At 47.4% G+C, this 23,744-nt stretch overlaps 1 protein-coding gene across 2 annotated transcripts; it reads right to left on the minus strand.

Moving 5' to 3' along the window:
* Positions 1-386: 386 nt before the first annotated feature.
* LOC123046773 (polyamine oxidase 3) lies at positions 387-5,706 on the minus strand. 2 transcript variants are annotated; one of them, XM_044470200.1, is made up of 11 exons: positions 5,465-5,705; positions 4,825-5,127; positions 2,835-2,947; positions 2,630-2,718; positions 2,393-2,506; positions 2,221-2,308; positions 2,047-2,132; positions 1,863-1,965; positions 1,676-1,773; positions 1,159-1,588; positions 387-1,072 (listed from the first exon to the last, which is right to left on the minus strand). In XM_044470200.1, exons 2-11 carry the CDS (start codon positions 4,838-4,840, stop codon positions 755-757), a joined length of 1,455 nt encoding a protein of 484 aa, XP_044326135.1. In that variant the 5' UTR covers positions 4,841-5,127; positions 5,465-5,705; the 3' UTR covers positions 387-754. The 2 variants fall into 2 exon arrangements, with proteins under 2 accessions (XP_044326135.1, XP_044326134.1); XM_044470199.1 differs by having other exon boundaries at positions 1,159-1,773; positions 5,465-5,706.
* Between the last annotated feature and the right edge of the window lie 18,038 nt (positions 5,707-23,744).

Genomic DNA, 23,744 nt, shown 5'->3' on the forward strand with positions numbered 1-23,744 from the left:
CGCCGGATTCTAACATGGAGTAGGGATATGGGACACAGACATACCCGTCGATTAACTTCTGCTATGTAAAAAAACCTGTTTTTTTTATAAAAATGTCATGTCTGCTTTTATTTGGTGCCCTAGGTTGGATGGTTGGCTCCCCGAAAAAGAATTGTCCACTGACAAGCCCGGACATGTACGCTGGCATAAGAATTGTCCGCTGACAAGTTCATGTCGGAAAAGAATTGTCCGCTAACAAGTCCGGACATGTACGCTGGCATTTGGTGTGTCCGATTTGCTTTGAATACAGGGAGGAGATGCCCTCACGGTGCTCTCTACGCCCTCTTGAATCACAAATGGTTGTGATGCAATCAGATTCGATTTTGAGTTATAAAACACCACCAAACTTCAGGGATAATCTGCCATCATCACCAATATTAAGAATGTCAATGTAGTAAAATTACAGTGTTTCATCACACATACTACACCACCAACTCTGCCCTACAAAGATGGTCACGTAGGCCGTAGCTCATAACGCCTTACCAAACACAAACCCCCGCATCACGCTGACAGTATACATACCAGACGCCCACAATCTTTTATTACCCAGCAGTAATTTTATTCAGCAAACCACAGGGTCACACGACCACACGCCTCATGCCACGAGGAAGAGCAAGGATAGATTGCTCCCACGCTGCCTTCTCCGAGCAATCACTGGAATGAACGGCCGGCGAACCTGCCGCGACAATAGGTAGGTAGTTTAGGAGGCGACTGTTTACAGCCGGGAGATGAGCAGCGGGACGGAGACGGTGGCCGTTTGCTCGGCCATCGGGTGGCACATCTCCAGCATGTCCAGCTCCCTGAACTTCTCCAGGACCCTCATCCGGCACTCCTCCGCCGCCATCTCCCCTGTGGAGAAGGCGCCGTGCACCGTGCCCGTGTACTGGACGCTCGTGGCCTCCCCGGCAAAGAATAGGTTGTCGACAGGGATGCGGAGCTTCTCGTAGAGGTCGCGCGGCTTGCCCACCCCGTCAAAGGTGTAGGAGCCAAGCGTATTCTCGTCTGAGCCCCAGTGTGACACTAGGTAGTTAAGCTGCAATAGGATTAAGGCAACATGATAGTTAGAACTGGAAGCAATATTCATGCTAATTATACTGTGATCTGTGTCGAAATGCTTACCGGCTCAGCTGCATTAGGGAGGATCTTCTTCAACTGGGAAAAGGCAAATTGAGCAGCGGCCTCATCCGACATCTTTTCAATGTCACAAGCAAGCCGGCCTGCAGGCATGTAAACAAGAACGGCATGCCCTGTTGCCTTGTGAAGGTTGAGGAAATAGCTGCAGCCATATGTGGTGGATGAAACTACTCCGAGGAACTCCACGTTAGGCCAGAAAACCTCACTGAAGTGGAGAACTATTTTGTTTTCGACCCCAACTGACAATTCTCTTATTGCTTCCTCCTTCCACTCCGGGAGCCTCGGCTCAAACTTAATGGTGTTTGATTTAAGAACACCCAGGGGAACGGTGATGACTGCAGCATCCGCAACAAATGTTTTACCATTGCTTACAGTAACCTCTACTCTATTCCAGTGCCGAACAATTTCAACAACCCTGAGGAGAAGAGTTTGGATCAGTACTAACAAATAGAAGGTGGAACCATGTTCATAACATTTAGAGGAAAAGTAGAGATATGCATACCTGTGACCAAGGCGTATATCTAGACCTTTCGCCAAAGTATTTATAACTGGACGATATCCACGAACCATGAGACCATGGCCACCGGGAAGAAGAACTTCCTGCACCCGATTACACAGAATATGGTCATGAATAATGCCGAGATCAATGGCTATTTTATTAGTACAAGGATGAGGGGTGTGAATACTACCTGGTCCCAACACTGGAGCGAGATGGCATCCGCATCAGTAGCAAACCAACCCTCCATGCGGCACAAATACCACTGGAGAACATCATGTGCAATCCCTTCTTGCCTGATATGAGGACAATGGTGTCAGATAAGATAATCAATATAGTTAGGATACCCTAAGCACACAGGGATTGATGGTACGAACCTCAAGTGTGGATTTTTCTCCAAAACAATTGCAATGGCCTTAGCTATAGAAATATCTTCCTTCATTTCTTCCCTTAATTTGCCAGTCTGTGCACATATCAATGTTACAGGATATCAAAACCCAAGAAATGTCAGCATAAATAAATAAGCATCAAGAACTGAGAGAAGCAATTACCTCTTCCAGTATAGCCTCAAACACTTTCCCTATCTTTTCTACAAACTCTTGTGGGACTTGAGAGCCATTAGTATCATAAAGTGCATAACTGAAAGACAACATAACATGTTAGTTGCAGCCTTATTTGGTTTCATCATATCTCTGAACATACAGGACCTAGATTAAGTTGTACCTCTCGAGATCATGGTCAAAAAGGACAGAGTCATCTCCACTTGTGCGGTACAGTGGAAGCCCAAGTCTTCCAATGATCGGTGCCAGGGGATTTTCTTCACAAACACCATGAAGCCTGGTGCACACGAGAATTGGAAATAAGATTCAAAATTGTGCTTCTAGATGAACTTCTGGTCATAAACAGTACAAACAATACTATAAATGTAGTGCAGGGAGGCAGGGAAATAATGGAACTCACCAAGATGCCCCAAGATCAACAGGAAACCCAAAAGAGTAGTCAGTGTGAACTCGGCCACCTATCCGGTCACGGGATTCCAGAAGCACAACCTGGCAGGAAATCACAATAGCATAGCTGATGAGATGACAAGTGTATGGATCAAAGAGCATCATATGAATTGAAGCTAAACCATTAGAACAAGATCAAAAACCACAATATGCAATACCTCAAAGGACGCATTCCTGAGCGCATTTGCAGCAGCAATGCCTGCAAACCCACCACCAATAACAATAGCAGAAGGCGTGTGGGATTTTCTACTGACATTTTCACCGTATGAGCCTGAAAAAGAAAAGAAAAAGAAGGTTTTGCCTTCAAATTAGAGTGGAATACTGACCTAGAAAGTTTGAAATAAAAATGTTCAATGGTATGTATTTATTTTAGTGATCATCTGTCCATGTACAAGTGATTTCTCATTCAATTAGTAATATTAGTTATTGAAATACTAAGTAATAAACGCAAAATTTTGGGGACATCTACCAGAGGAAAGGCAGGCAGCATGCAATGTTTTCTGCACTTATCCATATACGGGGATTACCTAAACTTTCACATATCTTATGGTGGTTGGATGGGATAACCAACAGCTTTAATCTTCTGATAAATTATGTGATTGGAGAATGCTTGTCTGCTGTGGGGTTACTGAGTTCATGTATGTGGAGATTTATGGTTTTCAGGCAGAGGCGCCGGCACTTATGGCTGACAATTTGCTTTTATGTGGCACGGGGTACCTCCAAATGAAAAAAAGACCAGTTCATACAAAAATAACATAAAGAAGCCTACCAAGTAGTGAAAGTGCCGATATCGTCTGTTCTTCTCACATCAACCCTCCTCTACCCCCTCCACCATGGAGGGTTAGTAGTGAGGCATGTTCCCTGTCTCAGAACAATGATGGCGAAGTAAGACAGGACAATTAAAGATTTTCGCTGATTTTCCCAACAACTTTTGACGCAGTGTGGACTAGAACTCCTAACATAATATTTGTTCTTGGTATGTAGCTCCAGAGTGAACACTCTAATGTGTACGAGTATGACAGATCAAACTTAAAACCATTTAACACTTTTATTGGACAGGCAGCTGCAGATTAATCTATACCTAAGATCATTAGTAACTTTTTCAAGCTGTGATTTGACATGATGCCTGTCCTTACAAGTGAGACATTGGACACTTGAGGGTTGAGGTTACTCCAATAAATGCTGAACAATGCTTTATGTTTAGACTGTTGTTTATGATGGTAGTAGTTGGTAGACCTAGCTTTAGACAAGACAACCCTCTGTAGGATATGCTTCGGACACTAAAAAGGCAGTCAAACTTCAGTCCAGAACATAATCACCAAGCATCTTCTCTTATGATGACAATAGTTGCACTAAGACCCAAAAATTAAAAAAAGGCATGAGTTGAATGAAGCTGACAAGAGCAAAGTGTTCTTTTATGAAACCGACAAGAGAAATAGCGCAAATAAATAAATACTTTCAATTGTGGCATTGGTCCACAAACAGCTAGATCCGTTAGCGAATATGCTGAACAATAATACACGCCAAACTACATGCATGACAATAATATCGATCAATAAGCATGGAATCACAACACAGGAGTAAAATAAAACACAGGAGTAAAATAAAGCATAACTGTACTTCCACGTGATGCCATTTGGGTAATCTGATTACAGGTATCTATCTATGTGATAACTAATGTTACTCTTTACTAACTGTAAGAAGCCTGTGTGGACACACTCTTCCCAGCTAACTTTCAGCGCTAAAAAAGAGCATGGGACTCCACAACCACATGGACTTGTTCCTGCCAAATGGGCCAATTGGTCAAACCCTAGAAGCTTCCGAAGTGGTGGGTGCCCTTTGCGTGAGGTGTTGGCGTAACAAGTGAAAAACAGCTAGTATTTTGGTTTTTTCTTCTTCCTAGCACCGTCCAAGGAAACGGCAATTGCAGCTGGACGGTTGATGCCTCTTTCGTCTGGCCCACGACGCCCCTCCCAACAACCATAAGCAACTAGAGTGTTTGGCATGACAAAATCAAGGTGGACCACCTGGTCCCAAATGGTGGTGAAATTCGATTTTTGCACTTGCATCACATTGAAAAAGAGTCTACGGGTCTGAAAGCAATGCCTAGTTGAAGAGGGAAAAATCTGCGAAGAACAAGTTACTTACTGTTGTTGTTCGCCATTTGTTGAGCTCTGTTTTTCCCCCTCCTTAACGATTACTACTGGGATTGGATTCTCCTTCTTGACGATTTATACTACTTGAATTGGAATTGGGCTGATTTATGAGCAGCGGCTGCGGTGAGAAATGCAGCAGGAAGATGAGGAGGCAGGCGACGTAGTGATTGGAGTTGGAGTTGAGTCCCAGATTGACGAAACAGTTCATGCAGACGCGCAAGCCGAATGGCGGCCCTCGTAGGAATTCACGGTCCCCGCTCTCGATCTCACTCCACACCCATGAAAGTTCCGGGCACTGCAAAAAACAGACAACAGAGGGTTAATTAAACAGCTCCGATCGCCCAAAAAACGCCCCGCAGCACGCGAAGCGAGCCTCCAGATCGCGAGGCTCCGGCGATTTCGGGAGGGGGGGGCTCGCTCAATCTGGGTGGGCAGAGCAAAATCGCCACGGAGTCGGCGGAAACCGACACCGGAATTCCCCCAAATCGAGCGAGATTATCGAGCAATTTTGGCACCTAGGCGAGGCTAGGGCCGGCCAAGCGCCCGCCCGCCCGCCCGGCCCATCTTCTCCTCCCCCAAAACAGAGTCCGTACGTTCGTTTCGTCCCGCCCTAGCCACGGCGAAACCCTCACCTCCAAATCTGGACGACCGGCTGAAACAAGCGAGCGAGCGAGCTCAGGGGATCTGCAGATCAGAGTAGCCGCGCTGGATTTCTGGGAGGCGGAGAGGGGATTTTGGTTTCGAGTAGGTGGGTGGAGAGTCTTTGCGCTTCCTTCCTTCCTTCCTGGCTTTCGGGCTCGGGGTGTGTCTGGGGACGGTGCGGTTGCTGCTGGTGGTGTTGGGCTCCTTCGCCCCCTCCCAGGTGGCCTTCATATATAGGCTCGTTCCCGGGATGGGGGTTACGTGCACCGCCCGGTGACCACACCCGCGACACGGAGCCGGAACACGGAAGGGAGGAAGCACGCACGCGACGAAGGCGACGCGCGGGCATATCGCGCACGTCTGCTCTGGAACGGACGGCCCCGATCTCCCGGGAGCGGCCCGGACGCGCACGGCCACATGCCAGGCGACTTCTTTCGGATTGCACCCTGTTAAAGGTGTAAATTACTACGGTCTCGACGGAGGAAGCCACCGGGGCTGGAAATTAGTATTCTGTTTTTTTAGGGAAGAAAATTAGTACTCCCTTATACTCCCTCTGTCTCATAATGTACAATGTTTTAAATGGTTAGAGGGCATCTAGCGGGTGGCCGGTTGCCCGCTAGCGCTCCGCAGTGGCCGGCTGAAAAAGGAAATAATTTGTCCTCCTAATCCATATTAGGAAAAGTAAAATATGTGTGAACATGTTTGAACAGGATAATAAAAAGTAATTGCAAAGAACCCATGTGAACAGATGTGAACACATTTAATTCGGGTTTTTAAATTTTTAAAAAATCATAACTTTGAAACCATGCATCGAAATTAAGATTCGTTTTCATTTTTGGAACCCTCGTGGCATGCTCTTCGAAACTAGATCCCGCATGGGTATGTTTGACGATTTTTTTTTTGCAATTTTCTCTCCGTTTTGTGCAACTGCCTAGCCTTCGATGTGCAACTACCAGGGATGTGCAACTTTTCTCCTATACCGTAAACGTGCAGTTTTCAATGATGGTATCTTCACCCCCAAACTACCTCCTTCCAATGAGATGTGAACTTCGTCTGTTGCCCAGACCAACTGCATAGTAGTTGATGTGCAACTTTTCTCCTCTAGTTGGAAGTGAATTTTTACTATTTGCTACCTCGGGCAGTTAGCCCAGCAGTGGATGTGCAACTTCAGAAACTGTCTCAGCCAACTACCTAACGGTTGATGTGCATGTGTAACTTTCCTCCGTATCCGTGGATGTGTAGTTTTCATTGCTAGCACCCCTTCCCACCCACCCCAACTAGTGAGATGTGCATCTTGAGGGTCTCACCTGTATACAACTTTCCTGCACCCTCATGGTCTATGGATGTGCATTTTTTCACCATTCAACAAATCCATGTCAATGAGATGTGCAACTTTATTTGTTACCCTGGCCAACTGCCTAGCAGATTCTGTGCAACTACTTCTATTCTATTGCCCCTGCCAACTACTTTCAATGACCGTGTCCAACTGAAAACAACTATATGTGCAACTAAAACTACTATAAATGCCAACAAAAAATGATCCCGTGTGTGTAACTTTCCAATGACCGTGTCCAACTGAAAACAACCATGTATGCAACTAGAACTATTATAGATGCCAACAAAAAAATGATCGTCATGTGTGCAACTTTTCAATGACCGTGTCCAACTGAAAACAACTATGTGTGCAACTAGAACTATTATAGATGCCAACCAAAAAATGATACCCATGTGTGCAACTTTTCAACGACCGTGTCCAACTGAAAACAACTATGTGCGCAACTGGAACTACTGTAGATGCCAACAAAAAATGATCGCCATGTGTGCAACTTTCCAATGACCGTGTCCAACTAAAAACAACTATGTGTGCAACTAGAACTATTATAGAAGCCAACCAAAAATGATACCCGTGTGTGCAACTTTCCAATGATCATGTTCAACTGAAAACAACTATGTGTGCAACTGGAACTACTATAGATGCCAACAAAAATTGATCACTGTGTGTGTGACTTCCGAATGACCGTACTAACTGAGAAAAATTATGTGCGTAATATCTAGAAGTACTATAGATGCCAACAAAAAAATGATCGTTGTGTGTGCAACTTTCCAATGATCGTATCCAACTGAGAACAAATATGTGTGCAATTAAAACTACTATAGATGCCAACAAAAATGATCACCATGTGTAACTTCCTAATAATTGTGTCCAACCGAAAACAACTATGTGTGCAACTAAAACTACTATAGATGCCAACAAAAAATAATTGTCATGTAAAATGGTGTGATGATCTGAAGGAGCAACTCAATCTCTCGAGGAGAATGGAATGACAGAAGAATCAGCTTGTGACGCCCTCGATTCAATCGTACACTAATCATACATGCAAATGTGTACGATCAAGATCAAGGACTCACGGGAAGATATCACAACACAACTCTAGACATAAATTAAAATAATACAAGCTTTATGTTACAAGCCAGGGCCTCGAGGGCTCGAATACACAAGAGTCAGCGGAAGCAACAATATCTGAGTACAGACATAAGTTATACAAGTTTGCCTTAAGAAGGCCAGCACAAAAGCATCTACGATCGAAAAGGCAAGGCCTCCTACCTGGGAGCCTCCTAACTACTCCTGGTCGTCGTCGGTCTCCGTCACGTGGTAGTAGGCGCCCTCGGGGTAGTAGCAGTCGTCAAAGGTGGCATCTGGCTCCTGGACTCCATCATCTGGTTGCAACAACCAGAAAGAAGAAAGAAGGGGGAAAAGGGGAGCAAAGCAACCGTGAGTACTCATCCAAAGTACTCGCAAGCAAGGATCTACACTACATATGCAACATTATCAAAGGAAGGCTATATAGGTGGACTGGGCTGCAGAAATGCCAGAATAGAGAGAAGGCCTAGTCCTATCGAAGACTAGCATCTTCTGGAAACCACCATCTTGCAGCAAATAGGAGGGAGTAGAGTAGCGCAAAGTAAGGTAGAAGTAGTGTTATCAACCTCGGCCGGAGATCCTTTCTCGACTCCCTGCGAGAAAGAAATTCCAGAGCCATACTATCCAGTTATCATCACAATCCATTACTCATCACCATCCAATTCTCATCACAAGTATCCAGTTCTAGTTGTATCGATCGGGATACAACTCCAAGTGTCCGTTACCGTAGGACAGGCTATCGATAGATGTCTTCTTCCCTACAAGGGTGCACCAACTTACCCACCACGCTTGATTAACTCCGGCCGGACACACTTTCCTGGGTCATGCCCGGCCTCGGCCAAACAATACGCCGCAACCCGACCTAGGCTTAATAGAGAGGCCAGCTTGCCAGACTAAACCTATGCCCCCAGGGGTCATGGGCCATCTCCTCAGAAACTCCTGCACGTTGCGTACGCGGCCGGTCAGCAGACCTAGCTACCTCCTTCAACAAGGTAGGTGCTTACGCAGTCCAACCCGGCGCGCGCCGCTCAGTCGCTGACGTCTATTAAGCTTCGGCTGATGTATACGACACAGAACGCCCATACTATGCCCACGTGATGGTTAGTGCTATCAGGCCAGAGGCCCCTCAGATCAAATATCCAAATCGTAGTGGATTAGGAACGCGCGGTAACAAGTAGAGACTCACGAAAGATGTGACCCCGTTGCCCCGTCTCGAGGACTTGCGGCAAGGGCTAAGAATGCCCGGCCACACCTCGTAATTACCTCACGGGCACCTTCTAGGTCAACCCGACTCCTCATCACTCGCAATTATGCTCGCGCGGGTACCCCTCAGGGTCGACCCGTCTTTAGTAACATGGTTCACTGTAAAGTCATAGTAATCATAGTAACTGTGTGTCTAAACATCAAGGGGAAAACCCGAGGAATCACCCCCGGTGAATTCCACTCAATGTAATCATCAAGGTGAACGTAAGAGGAATCACCCCCGAGGTTCACACTTGAGGGGTTGCACGACAGAGTCATGTCGCAAGTGGTTAAGGCGGAATCACCCTCGATGACCACGACCGAATAGCTACACTACAGGGTTAACATTAGAAATGCTGTAGAGGTCTCACCCTCGGCACTCGATAGTAACCCAGCAGTGTCGAGCAACTAAGGGGAAAGTGGTGTGCGGTGCCGGGGCCTGGTCTTCAATCCCGTTGATCGGGTCTTCAATGATGTAGCAGGGGCAACAAGGACAAGGTGGGGGTCACTGATGGATCACTAACCAACCTATACTAAGCAGTTTAGGATAAGAAGGTAAGGTACGACAGCGGATACAAAAGCAGGCTATGCATTAGAATAGGAGCATACAATAACAGTAGCAAAATCTAATGCAAGCATGAGAGAAAGGAATGGGCGATATCGGGATGATCAAAGGGGGGCTTGCCTGGTTGCTCTGGCAAGGAGGGGTCGTCGGTGACGTAGTCGATCATAGGGGCAGCATCGGTCTCGGGGTCTACCGGAGAGAAGAGGGGGGAGAAACAGTAAATATAAAGCAAACATAACATAACAGGACAACATGCAGAGCTAGACATGTTCTAACGGGGTGCTACACGATACCGGGGAGGGGGAAGTCAACCGGGAATGTTTTCCCGGTTCCGGACCTGTGTCACACACATGACCGGAGGGGGAAAGTTCCATGTTCAGCATGCTAGGGGCATGTGACAGATTAACAGACCGCGTATCCGTATTCGTTGAATTTTTCTGAGCAACTTTCATATATAAAGTTTTTCGATCCGAGCTACGGTTTATTTTCTATGATTTTTCAAAGATTAAAGCCTTTTCAGAAACTATTTAAAATAATAGAAAAGGAATATTGCATCAGCATGACGTCATAGTGACGTCAACAGCCAATAGGACGGCTGACCGGTCAAAACTGACATGGGGGACCCACCTGTCATAGACAGTGGGTTAAACAGGGTTTAAACTAATGCAAATTTAGTTAGTAAAACTAATGGGCCCACCTGTCAGTGTATAATTAACAAAACTAACTAGTTCTAATTATTAAAATGTTTTAGTTAGAGGATTAAGCGGTGGGACCCGCACGTCAGTGGCTGGGGCCTGCCTAGTCAGCACGGTTGACCAGGTCAACGTGGTTAGCTGGGGCCCGGGGACCCACGGGCAGCGACCTGGGGTGGACCCCACGCGGCGCCAGCTCAGTGGAGCCGCCGGAGTTGCTTCGACGAGCCTCCCGCGGTGGCGCTCTCGCCGGAGGCGATCGGAAATTGCGTACGGTGCACCAAATCGTGCGTCGCAGCTTGCGTTAGAACGAGGAGAGCGCACCGCGTCCATCTACGGCGTCGGAACACGCAGGTGGAAGCCGAAAACACGCCGGCGTTGAGCAGTGGCGGCGACGAGCTTCAGGCGTGTGATGGGGAAGGCGAAGCAGCGTGCTACGGAGCGAAAGGAATGGCTGGGGAGGATCCCCGTGGTGCGGCGAGTCCAACGGGCTTGAGCCCGTGACCAAAAGGTCACCGGAGCCTCGCTGGCGGCGAGCTCCGCGGCGATGCATTCGGGCGCTCATCGGGGACGACTCCAGGAGGCACGGGAGGGAGCGTGCGCGTGCGCATTGGGTTCCTGGAAGCACCAGCAACTCGATGTCGTGCTCAGGCGAGCACGATAGAGAGCGTGGCCACGGGGGCGAGGTGAACTGCGGTGGTGGACTCACGGGCGAGACGTCGAGCTTGCTACGTCGTACAAGGGGATTAACGAGGAGGAGCAGGAGACGGAGAAGCTCACCGCGCGGCTCACACGTAGGCCCTTGACGGCTTAGGAGTAGCAGGGGTGTTGGTGGAGCAACGGCGACGTCGCGGTGGCCGGAGATGGGGACGAGGACGAACGGCAGTTGCGGTGCCTCCCCGCTCCAGCTGAGGCCACCAGTTGACGTAGTCGACCCCGGCGGAGCTCACCGATAGGGTCAGCGGACGCGGGGCCGCCGGTGGCTGCGACAACGACGGAGGGCGGAGGCGAGTGCGCTCGGGCCGCGGATCTGGAGGAGAGGAGGGGCGGAGCGAGCACGTGGGCGAGAGAGAGAGGCGGGGGGGGGGAAAGTGGGCGAGTGGGAGGCGAGGGGGCCAAGGCGTCGGGGTGTCCTTATCCTCTCCCGTCGACGGCGAGGTGGTCCGGCGGCGACGCGCGGGCGCGCACCCTCGGTCGGTTGAACAGGAGGAGGGGAGAGCGACGACCCAGGGGGTGTGGGCCGGCCTGTTGGGCCAGCTGGCTCGGGTGGGCCGAAGCCTGAGTGAGGCAGAGGGCCTCTCTCTCCCCTCTACTTCTCCTTTTCCTTTTCTTGTTGTTGTTTTTCCTTTTCTTTTCCAGCAGCTTTTGCATTTTCTTTTAGCCACAATTGACTTTGCAAAATTATGCCACTGGCCAAAACAATTTCAAAGAATTAAAGTGCACTGCCTCAAAAAGGTTGGGAGGCTTTTGGAATAGTTGCCGATTTTATAAATTAAAAAGGGCATTTAATTTATTGCTTAGGTCACTGTTTTAAGTAGTTTAGGTCACTTAAACCCTTTGCAAAAATGTTGGTTCACCACCAATATTAGTTGTGGAATATTTGGCACATGATGACCATTTTTGTTTTCATGTTTGAGAAATTTTGAATTCCCCTCATAATTTGAATTTGAATTTGACTTTGATTTTTCATCAAGAGATAATTAGCTCAGTAAGCATGGTGACCTGGCACCATTAACAGGGGATTACTGTAGCATGACACTGAGGGTGTTACAAATCTCCTCCACTACAAGAAATCTCGTCCCGAGATTTAAGTGGGGAAGAAAAGAGTAACTTCGGGAGAACTGACCCTTATGGATTTAATTGTCTGGTCAACAATGCAGGTAATGTGACAGAAGTATCTCTCGAGTTGAAATTTAAGAATAACATCGAGAGCAAAATATGAAGGTACAATAAGAAGTTTCAAGCGGATGGACAATCGATCGATACCTGAACAGAGTGTGAGAAGGGGTTCAGAGCATTAGGAATAGATCACCCCTCGGGGGGGTGGCTCGTGACATGATACGAAGCCAAATGCAAGAATATTTTGGAATCAAAGATATACAGGAGAGTCATTCGATCGTGTGGAACTGTGGGTTATGGGCCCACCATGTGGTTCAAAAGTAGGAAGGACGCCGACATATTGCACGGTCATGGTAGCAAGGCATGGTAGAGGATAGCTTGTCAGTTATGTTGGCAACAACGTTGGTACCAAGGGCGAGGGACAAAGAGAACCATTTTCCTGCTCGTTGAAACGAGGCAGACCAATAGGCAAAGTTCTCGTCCATCGGGGGTTACCAGGATGCCGTCAGCAATAGTAACAGGGTCACACTAACAGAGTTGTAAACCGAGGTGTTTCCATAAGCAGGGAATTATTTCTGCTTATAACATATATAGATCACAAGAAAGGTTAAGCAAACCAATGGAAAGGAAAATGTGTTTATACACAAGATTTAGGAGTGTAACTTTTCCCAAGGAAAAGTAGAGCATGATATACATGTTAGATCAACAAGTACATCACCATTTGGTTAAAGGGGCAAGGGGATTCATGATGTTATACATACAATGGTGTTTGGATAATAGAGCAAGAAACATTTGGCAATGCACTTCCAATGTTCTTGTTGTTGTTCGGTGTACCACAGTCATGCTTCGAGGTAACATTAACATGGTGTTTCAAGCATGATTGAAACTGCAGGTCACAAGAAGTACAAAGGAACAATTCCAAGAATGTCAAGGAACATAAGATATAATCAAGACATGACCAAGTCTGTATTGGCAGGAAGTCAAGGATGGTGTCGATGACAATCACGAATCATCGACGGGCAAGGATGGTATTTCTCAAGAATTTGATTGATATCTTAGAACAAGGCAGTATATTGATGGTGATCACGACCAATTTTGTCGAGAGGCTCTATGAAGATGTAATCGATCAACGACGACATTAAGCAAAAGAAATGATGAAGTGTAAGGTTAATTGAACCATGAGTATGACAGAAACTCAAAAGAAAGCTTGCTGTTCATGGCAAAATGGTATGACGAGGAAGATCGACATAAGCTTAGCTCGTCATCGAAAATTGTGCTCCGGAAAGGACCTGGTAGCACAGTTAAAATTTAGCATGATAATGATAAAACCGATCAAGCTAGGAATGATGTGATGGAGTATCATTCCAATGAGAATTCACAAGTGGTAGTGCAATGACACAATATACTTGAGATAACAAGGGGTAATACTTGAGGTAGATCAAATATAGAGGTTAGACATATGAAATGATCTGCAGAAGACAAGTATTTTAACTTGTCCGAGAAATGGAGTTAAGGAGAAACTATGGTCGGAACCACGGTTACGAATGATCAAACCACCGATACAAGATGAACTTATAACAAGGGGTAATCATTTTTACGAGCAGCTTCCACGATAAGTTCTACATCGGGTCCATGGGCATGAACACAAGGGTTCAAGGTCGACTCCCACTTCTTCAATGCATAACCTTTCATTCACTCCTCGTATTCAAAGAAAATGTAGTGCAGAGGATCTATCTGGCGAAGTACCAGAAGAGTAAGACTCGTGAGGACTCTCGGGTTCACTCGGATTACGGAAGGCATAAGTTCAATCCATCGGGGCATTTTTACGAATCTATACAACCATCAACCAAGCAAAAGATACGAGTCAAGCAGAGTATCGGAGTCAAAGCATATGATACAATTTACCAAAAATATTATGTATCAGGGGAAAACTCGCAAGACTTTGGATGTGAAGGACATTGTTGGATAACAACCCAGCAATGGATCTGGCGATTCATGACAGAGTTGATGTGAGTATATCAATCAGATGAAGAAGGGGATGCAAAGGCATCGGCTTATAGAAACGTCTAAATGATTTGAAGCTTGGGTACAAAGGAAATTATGATTTCAAGACGAAGGATCAGAAGCAGAGGCTCTGATCAAACGATGAGTAAGTTGAATAGACTTAGAGGTGTACCCGATCAAATCTGGATATGGCAAGAACCAGCTCATATCTGGAAGGATGTCTGAGCTGGAAAGAGAATTTTGAAGGGTTAATTTATGATTGCGAGTATTCGCTCACACGTTAAATCCATAGGAACAGAATGACAATCACAAAGAATTTTAAAGAATATTGCTAGATATATGGAATTAACCCTAATGCAAGCAGGCAAGGAGAATCAAGAGTAATATGCTGCAGAGGATTTTCGGAAGATCAGATAGTATTTCCAAGTATTTAGGAAAGCATATGAACAACTGGGGATGAACGAACCCCGGTTAAGTGAATTATCCGCAGTTCGAAAAGAAGCTGCAAAGGAGAAGGCACAAAGGATTCTCGGAACAATGAAGAGTACTAGTGGTATCTTGTAATAACAGGAGCAACAAGGGATGAAGGTACAAGCGGCAAGGATGTTATTCAAGGGGATTATCGGTGGTCAGGAACTGCAAGGCAGTTGGTACAGGGTCTCGAGAAACATCGAGGAGTATCCGCAGAATCTTTTGGCGAAGCAAGCGATCATCGATAATGTCGGGGCTCTCCGGGAAGAAGTGGTTACGAGAACCTAATGTCAGAGTTTAGTCAAATGGTTAACCCGAATAGAAGAGAGATCAGAGTCCCAGAGTATAGACGAGGAATAAAAGATCCTAATACCACCCAATGGCGACGTGGGCCCGTAAGCCACACAGCCAATGTTAGTAAAAGTTTTTCAGTGACTAGACTCAACTTCGGCCAAGGAGTAGGAAAGGGGGCTACCTACAGACAGTGATGCTCTGATACCAGCTTGTGACGCCCTCGATTCAATCGTACACTAATCATACATGCAAATGTGTACGATCAAGATCAAGGACTCATGAGAAGATATCACAATACAACTCTAGACACAAATTAAAATAATACAAGCTTTATGTTACAAGCCAGGGCCTCGAGGGCTCGAATACATAAGCTCGAATACACAAGAGTCAGCGGAAGCAACAATATCTGAGTACAAACATAAGTTAGACAAGTTTGCCTTAAGAAGGCCAGCACAAAAGCATCTACGATCGAAAAGGCAAGGCCTCCTGCCTGGGAGCCTCCTAACTACTCCTGGTCGTCGGCAGTCTCCGTCACGTGGTAGTAGGCGCCCTCGGGGTAGTAGCAGTCGTCAAAGGTGGCATCTGGCTCCTGGACTCCACCATCTGGTTGCAACAACCAGAAAGAAGAAAGAAGGGGGAAAAGGGGGAGCAAAGCAACCGTGAGTACTCATCCATAGTACTCGCAAACAAGGATCTACACTACATATGCAACATTATCAAAGGAAGGCTATATAGGTGGACTGGGCTGCAGAAATGCCAAAATAGAGAGAAGGCCTAGTCCTATCGAAGACTGGCATCTTCTAGAAACCACCATCTTGCAGCAAATAGGAGGGAGTAGAGTAGCGCAAAGTAAGGTAGAAGTAGTGTTATCAACCTCGGCCGGAGATCCTTTCTCGACTCCCTGCGAGAAAGAAATCCCAGAGCCATACTATCCAGTTATCATCACAATCCATTACTCATCACCATCCAATTCTCATCACAAGTATCCAGTTCTAGTTGTATCGATCGGGATACAACTCCAAGTGTCCGTTACCGTAGGACAGGCTATCGATAGATGTCTTCTTCCCTACAGGGGTGCACCAACTTACCCACCACGCTCGATTAACTCCGGCCGGACACACTTTCCTGGGTCATGCCCGGCCTCGGCCAAACAATACGCCGCAACCCGACCTAGGCTTAATAGAGAGGCCAGCACGCCGGACTAAACCTATGCCCCCAGGGGTCATGGGCCATCTCCCCGGAAACTCCTGCACGTTGCGTACGCGGCCGGTGAGCAGACCTAGCTACATCCTTCAACAAGGTAGGTGCTTACGCAGTCCAACCCGGCGCGCGCCGCTCAGTCGCTGACGTCTATTAAGCTTCGGCTGATGTATACGACGCAGAACGCCCATACTATGCCCACGTGATGGTTAGTGCTATCAGGCCAGAGGCCCCTCGGATCGAATATCCACATCGTAGTGTATTAGGAACGCGTGGTAACAAGCAGAGACTCATGAAAGATGTGACCCCATTGCCCCATCTCGAGGACTTGCGGCAAGGGCTAAGAATGCCCGGCCACGCCTCGTAATTACCTCACGGGCACCTTCCAGGTCAACCCGACTCCTCATCACTCGCAATTATGCTCGCGCGGGTACCCTCAGGGTCGACCCGTCTTTAGTAACATGGTTCACTGTAAAGTCATAGTAATCATAGTAACTGTGTGTCTAAACATCAAGGGGAAAACCCGAGGAATCACCCTCGGTGAATTCCACTCAATGTAATCATCAAGGTGAACGTAAGAGGAATCACCTACGAGGTTCACACTTGAGGGGTTGCACGACAGAGTCATATCGTAAGTGGTTAAGGTGGAATCACCCTCGATGACCACGATCGAATAGCTACACTACATGGTTAACATCAGAAGTGCTGTAGAGGTCTCATCCTCGGTACTCGATAGTAACCCAGCAGTGTCGAGCAACTAAGGGGAAAGTGGTGTACGGTGCCGGGGCCTGGTCTTCAATCCCATTGATCGGGTCTTCAATGATGTAGCAGGGGCAACAAGTACAAGGTGGGGGTCACTGATGGATCACTAACCAACCTATACTAAGCAGTTTAGGATAAGCAGGTAAGGTACGACAGCGGATACAAAAGCAGGCTATGCATCAGAATAGGATCATACAATAACAGTAGCAAAATCTAATGCAAGCATGAGAGAAAGGAATGGGCGATATCGGGATGATCAAAGGGGGGGCTTGCCTGGTTGCTCTAGCAAGGAGGGGTCGTCGGTGACGTAGTCGATCATAGGGGCAGCATCAGTCTCGGGGTCTAGCGGAGAGAAGAGGGGGGAGAAACAGTAAATATAAAGCAAACATAACATAACAGGACAACATGCAGAGCTAGACGTGTTCTAACGTGGTGCTACACGATACCGGGGAGGGGGGAAGTCAACCTGGAATGTTTTCCCGGTTCCGGACCTGTGTCACACACATGACCGGAGGGGGAAAGTTCCATGTTCAGCATGCTAGGGGCATGTTACAAATTAACAGACCGCGTATCCGGATTCGTTGGATTTTTCTGAGCAACTTTCATATATAAAGTTTTTCGATCCGAGCTACGGTTTTTTTCTATGATTTTTCAAAGATTAAAGCCTTTTCAGAAACTATTTAAAATAACAGAAAAGTAATATTGCATCAGCATGACGTCATAGTGACATCAACAGCCAACAGGACGGCTGACCGGTCAAAACTGACATGGGGGACCCACCTGTCATAGACAGTGGGTTAAACAGGGTTTAAACTAATGCAAATTTAGTTAGTAAAACTACCGGGCCCACCTGTCAGTGTATAATTAACTAAACTAACTAGTTCTAATTATTAAAATGTTTTAGTTAGAGGATTAAGCGGTGGGACCCGCATGTCAGTGGCTGGGGCCTGCCCAGTCAGCACGGTTGACCAGGTCAACATGGTTAGCTGGGGGCCCGGGGACCCACGGGCAGCGACCTGGGGTGGACCCCATGCGGCGCCAGCTCAGCGGAGTCGCCGGAGTTGCTCCGACGAGCCTCCGGCGGTGGCGCTCTCGCCGGAGGCGATCGTAAATCGCGTACGGTGCACCAAATCGTGCGTCACAGCTTGCGTTAGAACGAGGAGAGCGCACCGTGTCCATCTACGGCGTCGGAACACGCAGGTGGAAGCCGAAAACACGCCGGCGTTGAGCAGTGGCGGCGATGAGCTTCAGGCGTGTGACGGGGAAGGCGAAGCAGCATGCTATGGAGCGAAAGGAATGGCTGGGGAGGATCCCCGTGGTGCGGCGAGTCCAACGGGCTTGAGCCCGTGACCAAAAGGTCACCGGAGCCTCGCCGGCGGCGAGCTCCGCGGTGATGCATTCGGGCGCTCATCGGGGACGACGCCAGGAGGCACGGGAGGGAGCGTGCGCGTGCGCATTGGGTTCCTGGAAGCACCAGGAACTCGATGCCGTGCTCAGGCGAGCACGATAGAGAGCGTGGCCACGGGGGCGAGGTGAACTGCGGCGGTGGGCTCACGGGCGAGACGTCGAGCTTGCTACGTCGTACAAGGGGATTAACGAGGAGGAGCAGGAGACGGAGAAGCTCACCGCGCGGCTCACACGTAGGCCCTTGACGGCTTAGGAGTGGCAGGGGTGTTGGTGGAGCAACGGCGACGTCGCGGTGGCCGGAGATGGGGACGAGGACGAACGGCAGTTGCGGTGCCTCCCCGCTCCAGCTGAGGCCACCAGTCGACGTAGTCAACCCTGGCGGAGCTCACCGATAGGGTCAGCGGACGCGGGGCCGCCGGTGGCTGTGACAACGACGAAGGGCGGAGGCGACTGCGCTCGGGCCGCGGATCTGGAGGAGAGGAGGGGCGGAGCGAGCGCGTGGGCGAGAGAGAGAGGCGGGGGCAAGTGGGCGAGTGGGAGGCGAGGGGGTCGAGGCGTCGGGGCGGCCTTATCCTCTCCCGTCGACGGTGAGGTGGTTCGGCGGCGACGCGCGGGCGCGCGCTCTCGGTCGGTTGAACAGGGGGAGGGGAGAGCGACGACCCAGGGGGTGTGGGCCGGCCTGTTGGGCCAGCTGGCTCGGGTGGGCCGAAGCCTGAGTGAGGCAGAGGGCCTCTCTCTCCCCTCTACTTCTCCTTTTCCTTTTCTTGTTGTTGTTTTTCCTTTTCTTTTCCAGCAGCTTTTGCATTTTCTTTTAGCCACAATTGACTTTGCAAAATTATGGCACTGGCCAAAACAATTTCAAAGAATTAAAGTGCACTGCCTCAAAAAGGTTGGGAGGCTTTTGGAATAGTTGCCAATTTTATAAATTTAAAAGGGCATTTAATTTATTGCTTAGGTCACTGTTTTAAGTAGTTTAGGTCACTTAAACCCTTTGCAAAAATGTTGGTTCACCACCAATATTAGTTGTGGAATATTTGGCACATGATGACCATTTTTGTTTTCATGTTTGAGAAATTTTGAATTCCCCTCATAATTTGAATTTGAATTTGACTTTGATTTTTCATCAAAAGATAATTAACTCAGTAAGCATGGTGACCTGGCACCATTAACAGGGGATTACTGTAGCATGACACTGAGGGTGTTACACAACTGTTAATGCGTAAGTGTTGACCAGTAGTAGTCCGTTTGTTCAATCGAGAATGATGTAAAACACAACAAATGGAAGAAGAAAGCAACAGAAGAAGCAGCAAAGGGCGTGACGCTTTGGGCGCTGAGTATATGAAACTGACGCATATTATGGCGTCCATGGCTATCGTGGAATTGTCACGTCAGATGTCCTCGTGAAAGGACTTAGTTGTGGAGCCATTGCAACTAGGAAGCTTGAAGGGGTTAATCGGGACAAGGGACACGAGATGTTTTTATACTAGTTCGGCCCCTTACGGTGAAGGTAAGGCCTACGTCTAGTTGGGTTGGTATTGATGTCTCGATGACCAGGGAGCGAGATACGCTATGCCCGGCTCTCGATGAGTTGTTTCCTTCCCTAAACCGCCAGCAGGTCGTCCCCTTATATACACAGGTTGACGCCCTCTGGCTTACAGATCCCGACCGGCTTATAAACAGTGTCCGGCTCGGTGACTAGTTAAATCTACCTTATGATACAAGTCATGCCATTATGGCGGTTTACTACAACAGGCCTTAAGTCGCATGTGGGCTTAAGCCCTTTATTGAACCGCCATCTTCATGCTTGGTTTTGGGCTTCCTTCTGGTAAGTCTTCTTTGCGTAACCCGGCCCCTCCTGGGTGGCTTACACAAATAGTTACATCCCCAACATTAGGCCCCAGATTGATTTGAACCTATTCATGTCAATCTTAAAATACCTTAAAACATAAATCTTCAGTCCTCTAACTATGCAAAAGGTTTTCTTTAACCTGCCCTGACGTCATCTTTTGGATCCGTGTTAACCCGCCGTGACGTCATCTTTTCTTAAATTTCCCTTTTTTTTATTCCACCATATCCTTCAACGGATCTCTGTCTTCATTGACTGTTCCGAAAACCGAGGCGTCCGGGCCGCGGGATAACAATTCTTATCTCCTCGTTTCTCGCGCCGTCTCAGTTTTCCTTTCCTTATAAATAGGCGCGACCTAGGTCTTCCCATTCTCCTCCTTCCACTCGTCTCCTTCCTCTCGCTGCTTCTCTGTCGCTCGAGCTCTGCCGCCGCCATCGCAGATCTCGTCTTCACCAACTCTGGCTGCTGCATCAACCTAGTTTGACCAGAGAAACGCGATGACCCTCCGCTGCAACCCTGCATCCGTAAGTCTCCTCTTTCCTGCCTCTTAGATCCACATTAAGACCTTCGAGTTCTTGCATTCTTCGCTGTTTAGCAGTTCCCTTTCATAGATTCCATTACCCCCGCTTTTCTTGATCTTTAGAGATGGTAGAAACCGATATGGTAGATTTTTCGCACCTACTTTGGATGTAGATAGATCACTTTCTGTTACATAGAGGCCCCATTTGAGCTCTTGAACTTCATCTGCATCAGTTTTAGGTCTAGAAAATTTTCTTGTCAGTGTCATTTTTTGATCTCAAATATCAATAGCAGATTATGAAACCTGTTTGTATCACCCGGAAAAATACTTTTGTCAAATACTCTTCCACACAACTGTCCATGTAGCCAGCTTTAAATAAATGACACTGAACTGTGAACCTTGCTTGCTTCTCATGACCTTAAGAAGTTGGAACTACTTTTGATATTTGTGGCGGCTTAAATACCGTTGCGTAGTTATCCTTATATCATTAGGCCCCTTCTTAAGCCGCCACCTTAAATAATTAAGATATTTCTTCCCGGGTTAAAATTGAACCGGAACTTCTGATTTTGTCGTAGGCCAACTGTTGTCATGGCACCTAAGGCAACCAAGGCCCCTGTGACCTGCAATTGGGTCCCATCCATAGTCACTAATAGTAAACTATCTGAATTTGTGAAGTCCGGCCATCTGCCAAAAAAGGAGGTCATGTCTTATCGTGCCCCTAACCCTTCTGAAGAGAGGCCTCAACCCAAAGAAGGGGAGGTAATAATTTTTACGGATCATATGAATCGGGGATTTGCTCCTCCCGGCTCAAAATCCTTCAGGGAGGTTTTGAATTTCTTTGATATTAGACCTCAAGACATTGGACCCAATTCCGTGTCAAATATTTGCAATTTCCAAGTCTTCTGCGAGGTGTACCTAGGAGAGGAGCCAAGTCTGCTATTGTTCAGGGAACTTTTCTACTTGAACCGGCAGAATGAACGTGCCAACGGGCCTAGTCTTGAGCTTGGCGGTATTTCAATTCAGCGGCGGAGAGATTGTCTTTTTCCTCACGCCGAGCTACCGAGTCATCCAAAAGATTGGAACCAGACGTGGTTCTATTGTCAGGATACTTCACCGGCCAATGAGAGCCCTCTGCCCGGCTTCCATGCCCTGCGCCTTGAGTCCAACCATCCTCTAGCGGACAAACTGACGGCCGTTGAGCGTCTGCCTCTCAATCCCACCATCAAGAAGATCAAAGCTCTCTTGGGAAACGGTTTAAACGGCATCGATCTGGTCCGAGTCTGGGTCACTTGGCGAGTACTTCCATTAAGCCGCCGTTCCGGCTTAATGTGTACTTACACAGGCGAAAAGGATGACCCGCTACGCCATAGTCCTGACGACTTACCAGATGATGTGGTGGATGCTACGACCCAGTCGCTGCTGAAGGAGGGCACTGTAACTAGTAACGCCTTCGGCTTACTTCCCTTTTGCAAGAAGAATCCGGCCCCTGCAGTAAGTTATCAATCTTAATAAATACTCTTTGCTATGTTATACCTTTTTTTGTACTCATAATTCTTTATCCTTTTCCACAGGCCGATGATAACTTCTGGAAGGTCAAATATGACCATGAGGCTGCCAAACAAGCCAGCACGACCAAGAAAACCGAAAGGAAAGCCGCCAAGACGGGAACCTCAAAGAAGAAGAAACCCAGCGCCTCCGACTTACTCAAATTGGATGATACTTCTTCGGATGATGAAGAGGTAATCTTTAAATTTTCTTAATTCCCTTGTCATTACCTGACTGACATTCTATCCCTTCAGGAGGATGCAGGGAACAGTCAAGCAGCTGATGAAGAGGTAACTATAATCTCCTCCAACTTAGAGCCTTTGCCAAAGCAAAAGATCCGAAGGGTGACCCGGAAAGTAAGATTTTCACATCCTCTTGCTTATCAAGATCCTCAATTTCTTTTGAAGCAACAACAACTTGAGAACCGGAGGCAGACCCGGAACAACAAGGATGTAGAACTCTCCTCCGGCTTACCTGATGTAACCAGGAAGCGTCGGACTGAGGTTATCTCCGATTTACGTTCTGTTTTATCTTTAGCGGGCTTAATTCGCCAACCTCTCAATTCGTCTGACTCCAATTATCAGGATACCTCTCCTTCTTCCCGCGAATCCATGCAATCAAACATGTCGGCTTTCAAAACTGCTCCCGGGTAATGTAACCTTACGTACCTTGAGCATTACTTTACCCATGCTTTAGTATTCATCCTTCTGCCTTTGTTAACAGCATGCAAGTGAAACCCAGCAAGAGGGAAAAGAAGAATAAGCCGTCCCAAGATCCGATTGTAACTGAACCGGTGATTAATACGTCTGCTCCAGACAGCTCTACCCATCAGCCGCCTGAATCGGCCTCTGACATTCCAGTGCCAACTTCTGACCCGCCTGCCGAAGATACTCTCAACAGCTCCGATAACCCGGAAGCTCCTAGCCCGGTCAAGACGTCTGAACCGAAAGTTGAGTTTGTGAAATGTCAGTTTGTTGAACCTGGGCGGCCTACTGTCCTCGCCAAATGTTCTGCCAAAGAAGAACTTGTCGAACGCCGAAAGGCCAAGCAGGATATTACTGATTATACTCACTTAAGCATTGGTGATATAGTCTCGGGCTATCTGAATCAAGTGCATAATAGCCGTGACCTGGAAATTGACATGGTAAAACAAATACAGCACAAATCGGAGGTATAACTTATGCTTTTTTCCTGAATCTTATTTACTGTACCAGCCCCCAAGTCTATTGCTTATGAATAAATATGTTGTAGACTTAGAAATCTGCTTTACTGTTATTTTGCCCGGTTTTAAAGAGAATATATTTAACCCGGTTGTGACATGATAGCTTAAAAATTTACGATACACATTAGGCCCCAAGTGTCAAGTATCTTTACTTGTAAAGTGCTTGAGACTTAATATGGGTGACCCGGCATGGTAGGTTTGAAAAATTCTTCAGCATACATTAGCCCCCAAGTGTCAAG

This window comes from Triticum aestivum, chromosome 2B (assembly GCF_018294505.1).
Source record: "Triticum aestivum cultivar Chinese Spring chromosome 2B, IWGSC CS RefSeq v2.1, whole genome shotgun sequence".
Lineage (NCBI taxonomy): Eukaryota > Viridiplantae > Streptophyta > Magnoliopsida > Poales > Poaceae > Triticum > Triticum aestivum.

What these genes read in the sequence shown, in the direction of transcription:
- LOC123046773 (XM_044470199.1), bottom strand. An exon ending in GTTGATCTTGGGGCATCTTG is followed by an intron (nt 2,507 to 2,629) that starts GTGAGTTCCATT and finishes CGTGTGCACCAG; the next exon opens with GCTTCATGGTGTTTGTGAAG. An exon ending in TCCCTAATGCAGCTGAGCCG is followed by an intron (nt 1,073 to 1,158) that starts GTAAGCATTTCG and finishes ATCCTATTGCAG; the next exon opens with CTTAACTACCTAGTGTCACA.